The sequence below is a fragment of the Diadema antillarum genome, unplaced genomic scaffold (assembly GCF_040938485.1).
Source record: "Diadema antillarum isolate AM-2024a unplaced genomic scaffold, OU_Dant_1.0 scf00000025, whole genome shotgun sequence".
Classification (NCBI taxonomy): Eukaryota; Metazoa; Echinodermata; class Echinoidea; order Diadematoida; family Diadematidae; genus Diadema; species Diadema antillarum.
In genome coordinates, this window is record NW_027270914.1 from 673,289 (window position 1) to 690,747 (window position 17,459).

General features: G+C 37.3%; 2 protein-coding genes across 3 annotated transcripts; one reads left to right on the forward strand and one right to left on the reverse strand.

The window, feature by feature from the left end:
- Positions 1 to 217: 217 nt before the first annotated feature.
- LOC139733652 (uncharacterized) lies at positions 218 to 13,998 on the reverse strand. 2 transcript variants are annotated; one of them, XM_071644476.1, is made up of 5 exons: positions 13,663 to 13,998; positions 10,301 to 10,408; positions 8,584 to 8,752; positions 7,928 to 8,046; positions 218 to 7,018 (listed from the first exon to the last, which is right to left on the reverse strand). In XM_071644476.1, exons 1-5 carry the CDS (start codon positions 13,684 to 13,686, stop codon positions 6,446 to 6,448), a joined length of 993 nt encoding a protein of 330 aa, XP_071500577.1. In that variant the 5' UTR covers positions 13,687 to 13,998; the 3' UTR covers positions 218 to 6,445. The 2 variants fall into 2 exon arrangements, with proteins under 2 accessions (XP_071500577.1, XP_071500569.1); XM_071644468.1 differs by having other exon boundaries at positions 8,566 to 8,752.
- On the forward strand, positions 354 to 3,902 carry LOC139733893 (putative nuclease HARBI1). Its single transcript, XM_071644703.1, has 4 exons — positions 354 to 374; positions 1,175 to 1,441; positions 2,863 to 2,999; positions 3,615 to 3,902. The coding sequence occupies exons 1-4, from the start codon at positions 354 to 356 to the stop codon at positions 3,895 to 3,897; spliced, it is 708 nt and encodes a 235-aa protein (XP_071500804.1). The 3' UTR covers positions 3,898 to 3,902.
- Positions 13,999 to 17,459: the final 3,461 nt, after the last annotated feature.

Here is a 17,459-nt window from a genome sequence, read left to right on the forward strand (position 1 = left end):
TTTCTGCTTTAAATCAAGACAAATACAAAATAACTGCAATAGCATAGTATCATGTTAAGATTTGAAATTTATTGCTTAAAATACCACATACTGTAAGCATCAATAAAAACTGAAATTCTGCAGTCAACGCAAACATTTTCATCAAGAAATAAATAACATTGTAGTATAGAAATTTCAGTTGTCAATAGACTTTTATAAATTATACGTAAACATATATATACATATGCATATATTAGTTTCGGATGAAAAATATCTGAATTGCAAAATCTTTAATCTGAATTATGCTATAACATATGTACATTTAACTCAATGGATTGAATTGAATACTTTCCAAGCTGTTGATTACAAAAACGATGCAAGCGGCACAGAATAGGGTCTACGAATTTAGTATGCTGTTATAAGCATGCTGCTGGGAACTTTTTGCTTATCTTGACAGCCAATCACAGCTCTGCGTTAACGGTCATTTCCTGCACTTATAAATATCAATTCGTCTCTGACATTCTATCCATTCATGGAACATACTCTGATGATTTAATGTTGAGAAGCTTTAATATGTATCTACTCTATTCGATTCTTTGATTTCTTAGTACCAAACATTTGTACATTTCATGCATTATCATATACATGGCAATTACACTTTTGGTCAATCAATAGTTAATGTCATATTCCACTTGGTACTTATGGATTCACATTGTTTTAAACACATGAAAAGCAAGTACAGATGAATTCATGTAAATAGCTTTGAAGGGGAGGCTCAGTAGTTGTTTAGAGGGCACTGTAGAAATTAAAGTACTTAAGTGAGATTTAAGTGAGGAAATAAAAAAAAAAGACAGAGAAATCATATAGACTAGCATGTTGCCAAATGAACAAAAACATTGCTGAACCGTCACTTACGTTTTCATTAAATATCTCACAGTGGAAGAAACAATTGAAGATGTAAAACATTGTTTTTCACCTTTATCATAACTTGTCGACAAAATAAAGTGGCCCAACATTTCTAAAATCAATGATCATAACATCAGTGGAAATATAAACTGTGATATTGAATCTTTTTTTTTCAAATTGAGCAACTACTGATCCTTCCCTTCACACTAATTACTGGCCTTGAGCATTACTATGGAAATGTATATAAAAACTTTAATCAATTCAATAATTATATTTTCTTTTTCCACAGTTCATCAAATTCCCTCATTCTCCCCAAGATGTTCAACAGACACAGCTTGATTTCTTCCGTTTGGCCCAATTCCCCAAGGTTGTGGCAGCCATTGATGGAACCCATGTCCAGATCAACGGTGTGGCTCTTGGTGATGTAGAACATCTCTACGTAAACCGCAAGGGGTTTTACAGCATTAACGTGCAGCTTACGTGCAATGCTAAATACCAAATAACAAGCGTGTCAGCAAGATGGCCCGGAAGCACTCACGATAGTCGAATTCTAAGAGTAAGAAATGCACACTAAAATTTCTTTCCTTGAATTATTATCCTTATATTTTTGAAACTTAATCCATCAACAGAACTAAAGTCTGGACATTGCACAAGAATTGATAATTGAATGTATGCACAACACTTAAATTCTATATTGGTTCTCATTTTAGAAAATGTTAAAGGGAAATTGTCATCAAATTCCTTATTTTTCTGAGCCTTTATAGGGTTTATCCATTCTTTCTAAGGAATTCATACAATCAGAAATATAACAAACTAGAAATGTCCCTATGGCGACTGGTATGCCTCCTCTATAATGCATGGTTCTCCGAATACATGTAGGACTATAGCACAATGTCTTGACAATGTGTGTCATATGACTGGCAAAATATCAAAATGACAGGTTTGTCACAAATGCATTGAGTGTTCACAATCCTTGAACATGGTTTATTTAGATGAATGTCTATACTGTCTAAGAGTGCAGGTATTTGGGGATTTGAGGATTTCTGTACCCAACTTTTGATCCTTTTACAACTTTAATGAAAAATTGAAATTTAACACTTTAAATTGATATTTGACATTTTGACCTTTGACCATTAGGCAGGAAACTTGAAGAGAATCTGTATTGGGTAATATATGCATACACTAAGTTTCAAGAAAAAATCCTGCAAGAATTGCATAGATAAGAAAGAAATAATGACATTTGGATGAGTTCATCTTGACCTTTCACCCCCTGATCTTCCACCCACGACCCCTAATTCCCCTACATGATCACTGCCAGTCAGAACATGCATAGGTTCCATGGAGATACCTTGAAATATTTGTGAGATCATGGAGAAAAAAGTGAAATTTTAACATTTTCACTTGACCTTTGACCATTGATCTTTAATCTCATGACCCAAAAGCTCTCTCTGGGGAATCTTTATTTGATAGTTCATGTATACACCAAGTTTCAAGAAAATACATCCAGACATTGCATAGATATAGGGGAAATAGTGAAATTTTGAGCATTTGACCTTGACCTTTTGACCTTTGACCTGTCGCATGTGCACCAAAAAGTTGATAGGCACAACTACGCCCACTCATACATATACATGCCAAGTTTCATTAGGATACCTCTAAAAGTTTTTTAGATATGCTGCCCAAAAAATAGAATTACGGACAGAAGGACGGACAAACAGACGGATGAACGGACAGACAACCCGAGAACATAATGCCTCCGGCGACATTTCAGGGCGGAGGCATAAAAACAAGCTTGATTTGCAAAAAAAGCATGAGAATAATGCGAATCTTGAATATCCTCCATTAACAATTGCTCGTATTTTATGATAATACATGTACTACAAAAATTTCAATAAAGAATATCTTTAATCATATGAATATAATGGGGTATAATTAGAGATAATGAAACACAATAAAAATATCCTCCTTTTTTGATAGACCAGTGCAGTTGGCCGTGGCTTTGAGGCTGGACTTCTGAATGGACTGATGCTTGGGGACTCGGGATATGGACTCAAGCCTTGGCTAATGACCCCGAAACTCCTGCCTGCCACACAAGCTGAAAGAAGATACAACCAGTACGTACTAATCTCTTTCACTGAATTAACTCTTTACGTGCCATGATCGCACGTCCCACCAGTTGGACGGCGTGCCAACTTCGCATATTCTGTTCAAACGCACTATTTCGCTTGAACCAATCTAAAAACCGCCTAATCCAATGGTACAATGAAAGCTTTTCTCGAGCTTTTGTTCCTTTTACATACAGTTTGCATTCTATGTGGTGATTGACTATCAAGTGTTGTTCCCGACTAAATTTGCATGTAAATTCTTAGTTTCTCTCACAGTTTTATGTGCAAAAGCCATGCTTTTACACTCTGGTCATAAAAACAATAAATAGAAATAGATTTGTCATACAATTTATATCAAAGCTAAGCTTGGCATTCCTCTTCAACTTTGCTCAATATTATGTCCAGCTTACCAGAAATTCGTAGAAGTTATAAAGGTTGGAAATACAGAAATCTTTCTCAAAGCATGACTAACTTCATGTCTCAAAATAATGTGGCGCACAGGGGGTTTCCACCATGACAAATAAAGAGTTAATTAAAAAGTGCAAGTCTTCTGTTTTTAAGAAATACAATTTTACACAAAGACAAAGCTTTACTTCTTGATGTAATAACTTCCACTCTTTACAGAGCACACAGCTGCACCCGGGTTGTCATCGAACAGGTGAATGGACAGTTAAAGTGTAAGTTTCGCTGTCTCCTAGGGTCAGGCCTTCACATGTTGCCAGAGCGGGCCAGTGATGTGATTACAGCATGCGCCTGTCTGCACAACATAAGCAAGCGACTCAACCAACCTGAAGTCGAAGTGCCACAAGCTCTGTTTCAGGAAGAGGCCGAGGAGCATGAGGAAGGGGCTGACGCCGTGTCAGGACGACAAGTCAGAGACGACTTGATTAATGACTATTTTGCCTAGATTACACGCTGCTGTGAAATGAAGGACTGAATAAAATACATGTTATTGAATTTTTAGCATTTGATAGAAGAACAATTCAAGTTTCATTTGCCATCAAAAACATCCATTTTCACAAAGGCATTTTGATTACATGACAAGATTACTAACAACTAGGGATTTAACAAATTTACTTATTTAGCCTGCGAATTCATTCTTGATTGAGCAATAGCAATTCATTACTTTAAATCTCAACATAAATGATCATGCTGGCTTACAGAAAACGAACACAAAGACTGCCTATCACTGTTTGTAAACCCATTAAGTATGTGACGAAAAAAGTGCATTAAGTGGTGTAAGTCTCTGTCTTCATTTTATTAAGGTTATTACAGGCAACTCTAATTTGAATGAACTGCTATTTCTCAGTCAAGAATGATTTGTCAAACCAAATGAGTAACGTCTTTAATCCCTAATTTTTAGTTAAGTGGTCATGAAATCAATATGCCTTTGTGAAAATGGATGTTTTTGGTTACAAACAAAACTCGAAGTGCTCTTTAATCAAATGCTTCAAACAATAATTTCATTCAGTCATTCATTCCTTTGTTATTAAGGTGTATTTATGTAACATTAATTCTGGGCCACCCAGTATATACTTCACATTATGATTATTAATGCCATTTAGAAGTTATCTGCTTAACACATCTTTAGTTCTTTGGAAGCAACAGTTTGAAATGGATGAAAATAATGTCATGAGTTCATACAAGACTTCATAATGCAACATACCTGCTATATTTAACACTGATTTCAATATTCATGTTCACATTGACAATATTGAATCTAGGCCATTTTCAGATCTCTTGGAGTCTTTTGTTTTGAACCCACTGGAGATGATGGGAGACTATAAAGGGATCAACTCTGTCATCCGTTCGTTAGTCGTCCGTCCGTAACACTACAAAAATTTGAACTCTGTACTCTGCGCTACAATTTGAATCAAACTTGGAGGGAAGAGTGGTTTTGCAATGTTTCACATTTTACGAAATTTAGGGGAGGTCACCTTAAGGTCAAAGGTCAAAATCAGGGGTCAATGTTAAGTTTCTGTGGCACATTTCTATTATTGCTCATAACTTTTGATCTATAGGTCCGTTTGTGACCACACTTGGATGGACAGTGTCCCTTTGGGAGGTTATGGTCTACACAAGGTCAAAGGTCACAGGCAGGGGTCAATAAATGTTTAAGGCCCAATATCAAGTTTGATGGCACAATTTCTAGTGTACGTTTATGTTTACATTACAGCACTTGCCTTGTCTGGTGTATTAAGCATGTGCATTTCACTACTCCTTTACATGGAGGCAGTGTAGATTTGGTTGGAACTCGCAAGTTACACAATATCATTTTGGGCTGACCGTGTCCAGATCCTTTACTTTATGATCATTTCTCTGTTCTGTGTGAACTCAAGTCAGTCAAGCCACATGAGAAATCTAAGAAAGTATCCCTCAGAAAAATTGGTTGTATAGATTTGGATTCTCTGAAGTATAAACATGGAGAATCATATACATGTATTAAATACATGTAAGTCTAATTTTTGTATACATTAGTTATCACCTGCATCAATTTGTAGATACTTGAGCCGTGAAAGTGCAGAAACCCTTTTTTCATGCATTCATTAGCAGTAGGCTTGATTATTGTACTGAGTTACTGTTTGGCTTTCCAGACTCACAGAACGAAGCTTCAGCATGTTCAGAATGCATGCGCACGACTTGTCTATTTATACATGAGTCATACTTGCTTCATTTAGAAATCCTATTAAATTGGGATTGTAAAAATTTCCATAATAATTACAAATAAGAACAGAAAAGCATCTATACACATTATAGCAGGGCTTTGGTAACTTCAATGTTTCATTGAATTTAACAAGGGGTTACTTCTGTAATATGACTGACAGTGACAAAACTGTTCCAGAACATTTAAAGAAGACTGGTCAAAATGAGTCAGTTAATATATTTACAATTCTTAGAACTTTTTTTTTTTTTTTTGCTTTCTCTGTATCATATACAAACAGAAAACAGGGTGCTCCAAACGATTTGAAGAAGACAGAATATAACATGAATGTAGAATAGCCATATTTTAACGGGTAGTCTGTACATATTAAGCATTATCTTCTTCATGAAACCACTTTTGTTAATAGGTGTTAGTGTTACACATTAATGGAAGTGAACATATATGACTGTGATCCTCGATTGTGAAAGTCCTCATTGTTAATGTACAATCAGATCATGACAACTGTCTACTTCTTTGTTCCTCTTTGTTTTACATTTGTATTATTCTTATAGAAACAGTCCCTCACATGTGAAACATACAGTTTCTTGAAATTTCTTGATAACATCACTGATGTAAATGTGATAAATAATAAAATCATCTCTAAATAGTTGAATTCAAAAGTTCCTTTTACAGCAATTTTCATATAAAGTGAAACTGTTTGGATGGTATTATTTCAAATAATGCACTGCTATTGTAGGAATATAGCCATTTTTGGAAGAACCAATTCAAGTATCAAAGTATTTATGAAAGAAAACTACAATTCACTTTTGAAGATTAATCCGTTTTGCATTTCTGCAAGCATCTCCTTCATGACCTTCAACTGTTCTCTTTCCACCTCCAACTGTTCTCTTTCCACCTCAAGCTTCTGCCTCTTAATTTCCAGCTTTTCTCTCTCAATCTCGATAAGATCCAATTGCGCCTGTGATTCTCCTTGCCTTTTTCTTCCCTTGTTAGGACTGACATGCCTATGATGCTGCTGCTGTGGCTGGTGATGCTGCTGCTGTGGTTGGTGAAGCTGCTGTGGTTGGTAGTGCTGCTGTGCTTGATGCTGTGGTTGATGCTGCTGCTGTAGTTGGTGGTCCTGCTGTGGTTGATGCTCTGGTTGAGGCTGCTGTTGTTGGTGGTCCTGCTGTGGTTGATGCTGTGGTTGAGGCTGCTGTGGTTGTTGGTCCTGCTGTGGTTGAGGCTGTGGTTGAGGCTGTTGTGGCAGGTGTTGCTGCTGTGGTTGATGCTGTGGTTGATATCCATGTTGCTGTTCCTGTTGTTCATGCCTGTAATGTCGGTCTTGTTGTGTAGGCAGCTCCTGTGTTCCATCGATTCCACCCAACTGTAATTGCAATTCATATTTAGTAAATTGTTACATATTTAATTGATCTCATTCATACACAGAAATTAATCTTCTTTTACAGAGGAACTAAGGTCATGAATGTAATTAACCAAAATATAATAGGAAGGAATTCCTTTGCAGAACAATTTACAGAGGATCTAAATCAGAGGAGAAATAATGAACAGTGCTGTGTGACTTGAGTAAGGACTTCAACTCGAGTCCAGTTTTTTGTGACTCTGACTGGAATCCATTTTTTTTTTAAAATTTGACTCTGACTCAGGCTCTGAAAATATGACTCATGACTCAGAACCAAGTCACTAGCAAGTCCATGAAGTAGCAGCCATGCGGTGCTTTGCCAGTTGTACTTCCATTTCATTTTATTTCATTTATTGATTAATGCAACATTTTTAAAAGCAACAATTTTTTTACAAGAAAAATAATAGAAATTTGAAGAACTTCAACTTCCTCATTTAAAAATTTACTTAAAAATGTTCAATAAATATGTAAAAGTAGAAATGGGAACTTTCGAATGTAATTTTCTACGTGTAATCATAAGTTCATCATTTCGAGGGAAATTTCTTGTTATTCATTTTTTAATCAATTTAAGAAAGTGAAATTATCCCTTGTTATATTGAATAGCACATAAATGAAACTATTTATAAACAACCAAATCCCACCCTCAAATGAAAAAAAGTTCAATGTTTCAAAAATTTGAGTACAGTAATATCATAAATTCTTAGAGAAGAATCAAAGCGGGAAAAAATCAACAAAATTAAATACCTATAATCTATCTTGAAGAGGAATTAAGAAAGGTGATTTTTTTAAAAGAATTATTTCATTATACAACTTCATCGTATTTATCTGCAAATAACGGGAAATTCATACATTAAAAAATATATATATGCTCACCAAGGCAATAATGTCACCAGCCTCGGCTTCAATACCAATGAAACCTGTCTGGCATTGGCTGGGAATAGTTTCAAGTACCATTTCATGTCTTTCATGAAACTTTGGTCGAGGTCCTCCGCCTACAGAAACCAATACGATTGAGATACTGTATTTTCAATCAGTATTTCATGGTTGTCTATCCATTTTATTTTAATCATTTTTCATAAGTTATATTTGTACATCAGCCTCCACTTGTGAATTCCTACAACAGTTCTTTAATCAAGATTTACTTTAAAAATACATATATCTCGATGTAGCGATATAATTACATGAAACACATACTATTATTAAGGTATTATGAATATACTTTGAATTAAATCAATTTTCTATTTGAAATTTCAAATATCTTACTGTTTTACTCCAGGTATTAAAATTGTCATTGAGGGTTTTGTTCACATCAACAGAAGAGATGAGCTGCTTTATATCTTTTCACAATTTTTCTAAATTCCAATAACAGTTATCTATAAAAATCAACAATGTAACAATTCTTGATTCTTGTGATAAATTGATAAAAGTCACATATTAGCACCCTTCTTTGTGGAGTGGGATCTCTCTTAAGCCTATCCACTATTCCATACAATTTTAGAAGTACAACTTACAATGTATATCATTCTCACCTGTCTGTCTCCTCTGGTCCCTGTACTTTTTGGCCCTAGAAACCATTTGATGCCATAGATCACGCAGGTGTGGGCCATCTTCCTTTTTTTTATTTTTCGAAAGGGGAAACCCCTGGCTCATTAGGGAGATAGCTGCTTGTCTCCAGGCATGTGCCAGTCTGGCTTTAGTCTGAATTAGAACAGTAACAATTATTGTAAGTATTCATAATATAATAAACAATATTACATTCACACATATACACACACACATATCGCCGCTGGGGCGAGAAGACCTTGTATTCTGCAAAATGTCAAATGTTCAGGAGAGCCAAAAAAATATGGCGGCCAAAGCACTATAGCGAATGGGAAAGCCTTTACTGTACCATACTGTGGTGGCTTCATTTTTTAAGTTGGACACCTGGGATTTGGACTTGACATCACTTATCCCATTATTTGACATTATTTTTAAAAAAGTCATTTTCACCAAAATTGCAGATACGAGGCCTCCCCCCCCCCTCCGACAATATATGTGTGTGTATACAGCATGGCCCAGAGCCCAAGTTTTTCGATAATTTGGGCATATTTGCATTACTCTGATTCCAAAATGAATGACATTAAGTTATAGGGGAATTATCAAGGAGAAGAGTGACACCAAGATTGTCAAATTTGGTTGAGTGGTTTTCAATCCACAGATATTTTTGTAAAAACAGTCTGAGCGTTAATTTCTTATTTCAATTTCCTGACTGCCAGCATCGGAGCAAAAGCCACTGCCTTGGGAGACTAACAAGGATTAATGCCATGCATCACAAGGAACGATGCTTGATAAGGGTTTTTGTTGAAAGTTGACTAGTTGTTGGTGCTGTTTTGGTTTTAATGGCGTGTAGCACTCACGATTGAGTATTTACACTGTACGCCTTCAATTGTTGGGTGGTCTCCGTTTCAGAGCTGTGATGAAATAAATCAAGAAAATAATGTTCAACAAAATCATCGCTAGAAAGAAAAATACTCAATGACATGTCCCCCCCATCAAACTTTTGTTTGGGGGAGGTATCTTTCCCCCCCCCCCCTCCCCACCCTTCAATTTTTTAATCTAAATATTTTTGGACATCCAAAATATATATATAAACAAATTTATAATACCAAAATATTCAAAGAAAACTATCAAATAATTTTAAATACATCAAATTTAACACAACAAAAAAACATTGCTAAAAGAATCGTAATATGTCAATTTTAGGGTGTGCTCTGCGCGCAGTCAAATAAAAATACCTTTTTCTTATCCAATCTGTGTGTTATGTACATCTGGATCTGAATCTGGATGAATATGCTGAAAAACTCTGGATAGAGTATCACTCAGCACTGTGGTGTGATGTGCAGCTAATCACAACGGAGGTGACGCTGGAGCGCTTCTTTATATGGGTGTCCCCATTCCCCCTCTCCCTTATGACTCTCGAGCCCAAAAATGCATCGAGAATGCTGTTATGAAGGGTTTGTTTATTTTTAAAAGTTATCGTAAACATGGACAATATCATTTTACGAGGATACAATTCGTCTACGTTTTTTAGGCTAAGTTATTATTTTGCAGAGAATCACATTGCGAGCCAGCGTCCCTACTGCTTACATCCATTTAAAATCATAATTTCTTTTGGTCTCTCATTTCTACAATTTCTTTGATAACTTGTAGACTACAGTACGCTTTTGATTGACTTCAAGATGTATGTTTACGTAAATTACTTACATTCGGCTTGTCAGTCTTTGGGTGTAACTGTTGGTAGTTTTCCCTGACATATTTGCACAGGAGTTGTATTTCTCCAGGCTGATACCGTCCATGTACTTTATCAGTTTCCTGCGTCAAAACAAAATGAAATAAATACGATAAACTTGTTTCTACATCATCTGAATAAAGCAAAAGGCTGAATTAACATCTTTTAGTGTAAAAATTGAACTACAATTTTACAGGCACAGTAATAAACAACTCAGTTATCAAGAGACAGCTGTCAAAGACAATACTAATAGTGCTGGTTTTCAATACATTTTTTATCTAGTAAACTATATATTGATATAACTTAGCATGATTTCACCTAGATGTAGCTGACACTAAATAAGATTCAGCAGATTTATTACCTCCGCCAAGGTGGGAGGTTATGTTTTCGTTACCGTTGGTTTGTTTGTCCGCGCGCACTAAAGTGCGTCCTCTATTTTCTGCTAGGGCGAGGCGCACTGTGCAGCTGAGGGGTTATGACGTAACAAAGGCTTCTACATGTATATTGGGAAATCAGGCGGCTTTCAGCACACAATGCAGTACGTATGGGTGGAAATCACTGATGATCGCAAACAAGATCAGTGCAGGTGGAAATGGCCTGATGCTTGGCGGAAGTCTGCGCTCTCAGAGTGCTTTTCTAGTTTTTTATGAATTTTGTACTAGATCTTAAAAAAAAGCAGTTAATTTCATTGAGGTGTTAATGAGCGTCCATACCTACAATGCTGTATCAATGCTGAGAAATTCTACATGTAGATAGTGTATTACCAGGGGAACAAATTTGTTAAATTCGTAAATAATGTAAACATATTTTGATTCTTTAATTTCACATTTTTGGGTACAATGTCACAAGACATTTACCAAACAGAAATTTAGTACTTTTATCATTCAAATACTAATTTTGACTAAAAAAAATAGTTTATCATAGGGAGAAATTTAGGTGACTGTTTCAGCTGTCAAGATGCAATCTGGGTCATACAATTTAACATGTGTTGTATGTCTGTGATCAGTATAGCTTACTGTAAATGAAAACATACGTAGCAGGTTTGAATACTACACTCTACAAATATTTTTGAAAAGACGGTTCGACCATTAATTTGTTATTCAAATTTTCCAAATGGCAGCATCGAACAAAAGCCACTGCCTTTGAAGACTAACAAAGATCAATTCCACACATTGCAATGCACGATGCTTATAGGAATTTTGTTGAAAGTTGACCTGAAATTGTTGGGTAGTCTCTTTGCATACATGTACTTTTGGAAGGCCTTAGCCTTTGATAAGATAAATCAATTTTAATAAAAAAATTAATGTCATGATCAACAAAAACATCTCTCTAAAATCTAGCCATGCTCATCACACCTACTACATATGTGGTCTTAGAAAGGACCACATACACTAACTGTTGGAAAATTGAGGGACATCTTGAATAGTGCATGTGTGTAAGACACTGTGTTGTCAGTGTTGAACTGCATACAGGTGCAAACAGTTTTGTTTTTCTCAACAAGCACATGCATTTCATAATAAGTTTTGATTCTAACTACCCATTTAACCAGGTATTCTGTAAATTTTAGACTCATTTAACTGTAATTTGCAATTGGCAGAAGCACATTTCAAAACAGAAACATTTTGAGCCAAATTTGGGTTGTCAAGAAAAATTCCTCCATTACCGGTACAGAAAAAAGTGTAGGAGTGCTGCATGCTAGTAACTAGATAGTCTAGATTAAAAAGAAAAGTAATCAACCAAATTAGACAATTTTATTTCTTGTGTCGTTCGACTCGTATGAAAATTCTCTATAATTTCATGCATTTGGTTTTGACAAAGCATTCATTTTCGTTTTGGGTTGGACACCCTGTATTAACCAGCTTTTGAAATTAGGCACGACTTTAAACTTTAGTAGTACTAGTATCTACTGAGTAGTACGTCTATGTAGGCAGACATCCGATTACCGTACGAGTACATAACGTGCAGGACACTGCGCATAGGCAATGGAAAACGAATGAAAGTCAACAAAAAATAAACAAAATAACTACCCTTAGTAGAAAATGCGAATACTTTATCATTCACAAATACAACATTTCAATGAAACAGTAATGATTTCATTTCAACAACAGAGAAAGTCAATGCAGTTATGATTTGCCATTCATTTGTGTGTGAAGTGCTGCATGGCATGGAAGCCATGGTTGCTCCCCCGCTTTGCATTGAAAATGCATGTTTGGTTCTTAATACAAATTACATGTACAATACAATTTGCATCGGGGAAAAAGAGACGGCTTTGTGCAAGGCCCAAGGGTCTTTTAAGACACAGATTTTGTCAATACGTGGTTTGTTTATCAATAATTACAATTTACACCTTACCTACGCAAAATCGTAAAATGGGCTCCACCGCAGTGCGCCTGCACCCATGCGTTAACAAGCAGGCAAGGGTAGGTCCTAACGTTACGTATACTATGTCGTATTGCGAGGGTTTAATAGGGTTAGGGTTTACCTACCTAGCTAGTACTACTGTACGCAGTACGCTGTGCGAAAGCTATGTACAGCGACTGGGCTGTGTGTAGTTAGGGTTTAGGGTACTAATATTAATGTTAAATGTAGCAATGTACTAGTATGTAGGTAGGCCTACTAGCTATTAATATAGCCAGGGTTGTATTTCTAATCTTATATGTTTGAATTGGCACTTAAATTAGTCGAGGGACATCCACGTCCGGGACAACAAATGTTAGCAATTATAAGCCTAGTAACTGATGCTAGAGGCTAGGGAGTCCTTCCGAGAATATCAAAAAGTTGAAGACCAAAAAGCAAAAAAGGGAGGAAGGGAGGACGATCGACAGATGCTATGCTTTGGAAATAGGCCTAACCGCTGTATCAATTATCAATCTCGCGTAAACGCCGTTTGGTGTGTGGGGCCGCATTCACGGCACAGCATCACTAACGAGCAGACGAGTAATTAGTGTGCTGTGGAAGGTGCTTCCTTAGCACGCAGCTTACCTAAATTTACCGATGAACACCACACGGTTTGGCTGAATTTACGATTATGATAAATACGCAATACGCCCGCCGTAGTTAGTACGGACACGCAGTAATGGTGTAAATGGAGCCTATTATGTCCTTACCTACCACTGTACCAGATTTTTAGATGCCTGCTCGCTGCTAGAGGAGGAGGTATGATACACTTCCATACTACAAAACGTCTTTATGAATGAGTGGGACTAAAGTCTTAAGATAGAAATCTAACGACGCCATCTACGAATCTAGTCTTCTAGGATCTATCAATGGATTTCATTTCAAACTACTACATCTCCAGGCAAGCCAATGATAATTCAGTTTTAGAAGATATACTTACAGATAACTCATCCAGCTCACTCATTCTTTAAATGTTATGGTCGTCTGCAGATACTTGAGTAAGGATGGAAGTAATCACCGGTGACGGGACGAGATACGCGAGAGTGTGAAAGATATTTTTTTTCAATCATTTTTCTGGCGCCTCGATATGGTGGGCGTGGCCTAATTCGTCAGAAGCCTCGTCCAACTCGATTGAAAAATAAATATACACTGACGATTTGTCAGAGGCTTCGTGAAACGGTTTTTCACGTCAGTTTGGTTATCGCTGACGTAACGTCATCGCTAACCAAATCGTCAGCGATGAAGCTCGTCAACGCTGACAAACGTTGATGAAACACCCCCCTGATATCCTGGTCACTGATTGGTCGGTGAGGAGACCGCCGACGCTGTGTTTGAATGAGCATTTCGGGGGTTGCTAGGGCTTAACTTCTATTGTCCGGAGGTGAATACTGACTTGCGTGTCTCTTGATTGTGATTGCGTCGCAAGGAGAACTTTTAGGGCGCTTTTCTCGAAATAGTGATTTCCCAGACGTCTTGACATGCTCTTTTTTAAACATCGATATCTCCGCAGCCGATTATTTTTATAGGACGTGTTAAAAGCAGAAAGAGTAGGGAATTGTGTCATGCAATTTTCAAATAATCGACCTCACCCGACTTTAGGATCATTTTGTTGTAGCGGGTCCCAATTGCATGATTTCACCTATTTGGTCAAGGCTGGTTAAAATGTTACAGCATGGGCTTGTATTTAGAGGATTACAAAGAGTTCGTTTAAGTATTTATAGTACTAGTGTCAACATATATTTGTTATGGTACACACAAAGTTATCACACCACAGTGGTCTCATTTTGTAATTTTTCAGTCTAGAGATAGGTACTTTGCCCACACCTTTCCTTTGACGATGAATTGTGGAATTATGGAATATTTACTAATGTTCGTTCAATGCAGGTGATTCGTGATGGAAATAATGTGATGGGTCAAGTTTTCAATAGTCAAGGGGCTTGTTTCACAACTGTCTGCCCCACCTCTGCTGCTGCCTAGAATTCGGTTCCGCGAATTCTGCAACCCTGCAATTGCCTTACAAGTTATTTAGGGATCACTATAGGTGATCTTGCCACACATCATTGCTCAGTTCTACTAAGGAATTGAACCCGGATCCTTTTTATCCAGAGGGTGGCGTGCTACTGACTGAGCCAAACTTACCACCTTGGTACTGCCATCCTAGCTCTCGTCTACTCAACTGCAGAGTGTTCTGCTCATAAGTATGGACCAACAAATGCCATACGAAGCGCATTGATACGTCTCGGAATTCAAGCACACCCAAGTCCTCCCTCCTTTACTGGCACTCGATCACTCTCACTCCTTACGCTGGAAGGAAATAACGGCAAATCACCAGTGCCGTCAACGCATCCTGGACCCTGTTGCATTATAAAGAACCTGAGAAAAACTTGGGTTAGAGGCGGGTGCCTACCCGAGTTTTATGGTTAGTCAATTTCTCTGGGTAAAAAAAAAAAAAATACGGTTACGGTGTGTCGGCTTTCTTTCATTCAAATACACTTGGACGAGGATAAAATGCGGAAGTGCTATTGATTATCTCAGTTTTACGCTCCGCAGCTAGCGATCACCGCTGTCTAGTAGTACATGTAGTACCGTATCCTTTGCTGCATGCTGACATACAAACATGTAGCACGAGTACCGGTACGGTGTACCGCGGTATGTCCGCTAGCGAGCCTGCGACAAGTATCCCGATCGCCAATTTGGTTCTAATAAGTTTGCGGAAATACGTTATCTGTGATTCTGGTGGAATACGGCATTGTGGAAGCTGAGATAATCGACATGGATACGAAATAAAGTTTGAATTGAATTAAATTGAATTGAAAAAAAAGTGCAAACGCCCTACACATCTACAGGCACAGTAAGTACCTGTATGTAGATCTACGGCTAGGCCTACATCTAACCCCAATAGGCCATGGGGTGAGCTGGTTTTTTCGCTTGTTTCGTTCCGACAACTGCGGCACTAAAATTTCTCCACAGCTACGTGTAAACAAATAACCAAAAAGGCTACAGGAAAAAGTTCGACACAAACCCTCCTGCAGTATTTTGGTAATTTAGGGGGAAACAGTGAACTTTTTTTTTGTCACTGAGGAGCTGAATATGTACACTTTGCCGCGTACGATATTCATTCGCGAACGATCATGTGATGTATGTTATCCAATCCGAATCGAGAATTATTGTTTACGAGTCAAAATGGCCGCCCCCTGTGAGCCTGTCGACGTGTCTACGTCGTCTGCTCTGCCGAAACTTTTAAGATGCGTTATTATGCATGTAACATCGATGAAGTTTGAAAATTTCACGGCTATGACAAACCTAAGATAGACGAAACCTATTTTGTGTGCCAAAGAGTGGATCAAATTGAGTGGGGGAGACCGTGAAATCGCAGACCAGAACGAAGTGATTCAGCTGCTCAGGGGGACTGACTGCAACCTACGTAGGATAATTTACAGGTTAGTTTACGTGCGTACAGTCGTAGCAGTCGACACTGCAGTGCAGTCTCTCTCATATGCATAATGTTAATGACCATGATGACTACAAGTACAACGTTAGCTATGTTATGAACGTTGCTTGTGTATGTTATAATGGGCGCTAATGCAGTAGCTTAGCCGTTAGCGTGTCTGTTACATTTTAGATAAATTATCTTGAATTTCACCTTGGCATGGCATAGCCCCGTTATAATGTAGCCTAGATGTAATTTTACATGTTGTTCTATGTACAGCCCAGGTTGTAGGTTGATGTAGCTGATCGGTGATATTGTTTTGTAAAAACCTTGACACACAGGACTGGATTGAAAAAGGTCTAAAATTCATGTAAATTTATATTTTCATAATCATGGCCATGGAGTATTAATATTAAATATCCATCCTGTTTCTCTCACCCCGAAATTGGCGAATCTCCCCTCAAAACACACATTTAGCATCTCATTAAATTAACTTATTAATATTTGATATAAATAGGTCTAAAAAACCAACAATGACAATAATATAATTTCAACAATTAAACTCCCTAAAACATATGATTACCATTATGTTGTGCCAAACTGTAAAGCAGTGGGTGGTGGTGATAGTGAAAGGCCAAGGATTACTAGTATTAATGATGATAAGGCAGTTGTATTCATAATTATGATAATTAATATTGCATGTGATCAGGTGCTGAAAGCTGTAGATGTAATTTAAAATCAGTAATTGCACTGCAAGAACAAGTTGAAGTAGTTGATGACAATGATCATGAGGTGTTAATGATTACCTGGCATAGTACTAGGGCTTATTGGTAATTACAAGATTCAAATATATTTGCAGTCAATAGTCTACTGTACATTTAATGATATATTGAGTGTAATGTTCAACCCCTCCCTCTAGCGTTTAGCCTTTTTTTCCCCCTAGCAAAATCCAACGGCTAATCATTGCTGTTCATTTCTCCATTGTATTAAATAGCATTCCATGAAACGTGCTACAAGAGGTTTATAGATAGCAAACGCCTGAATCTCGCTAGGAAACGAAAGCTGAAGGAGGAGCCTGGTCCGTCAGCAGGAGCATCTGTTTCCTCCCCTAAGACGCTCACAGCAAGATCAAGATTTTCTTTTGGAAGCTGTTCAGGTTCTGCTGTGTTGCCTGTAAAATGCATCATTTGCAACAGAGTCAACCTGCTCATTACCGGTACTTGCCAAGGGAAATAGGTTAATATGATTGATATTGGAGCATGAAAACATTGTCATGTTACTATAAGTTGTCCTTGATAAAATGGAGC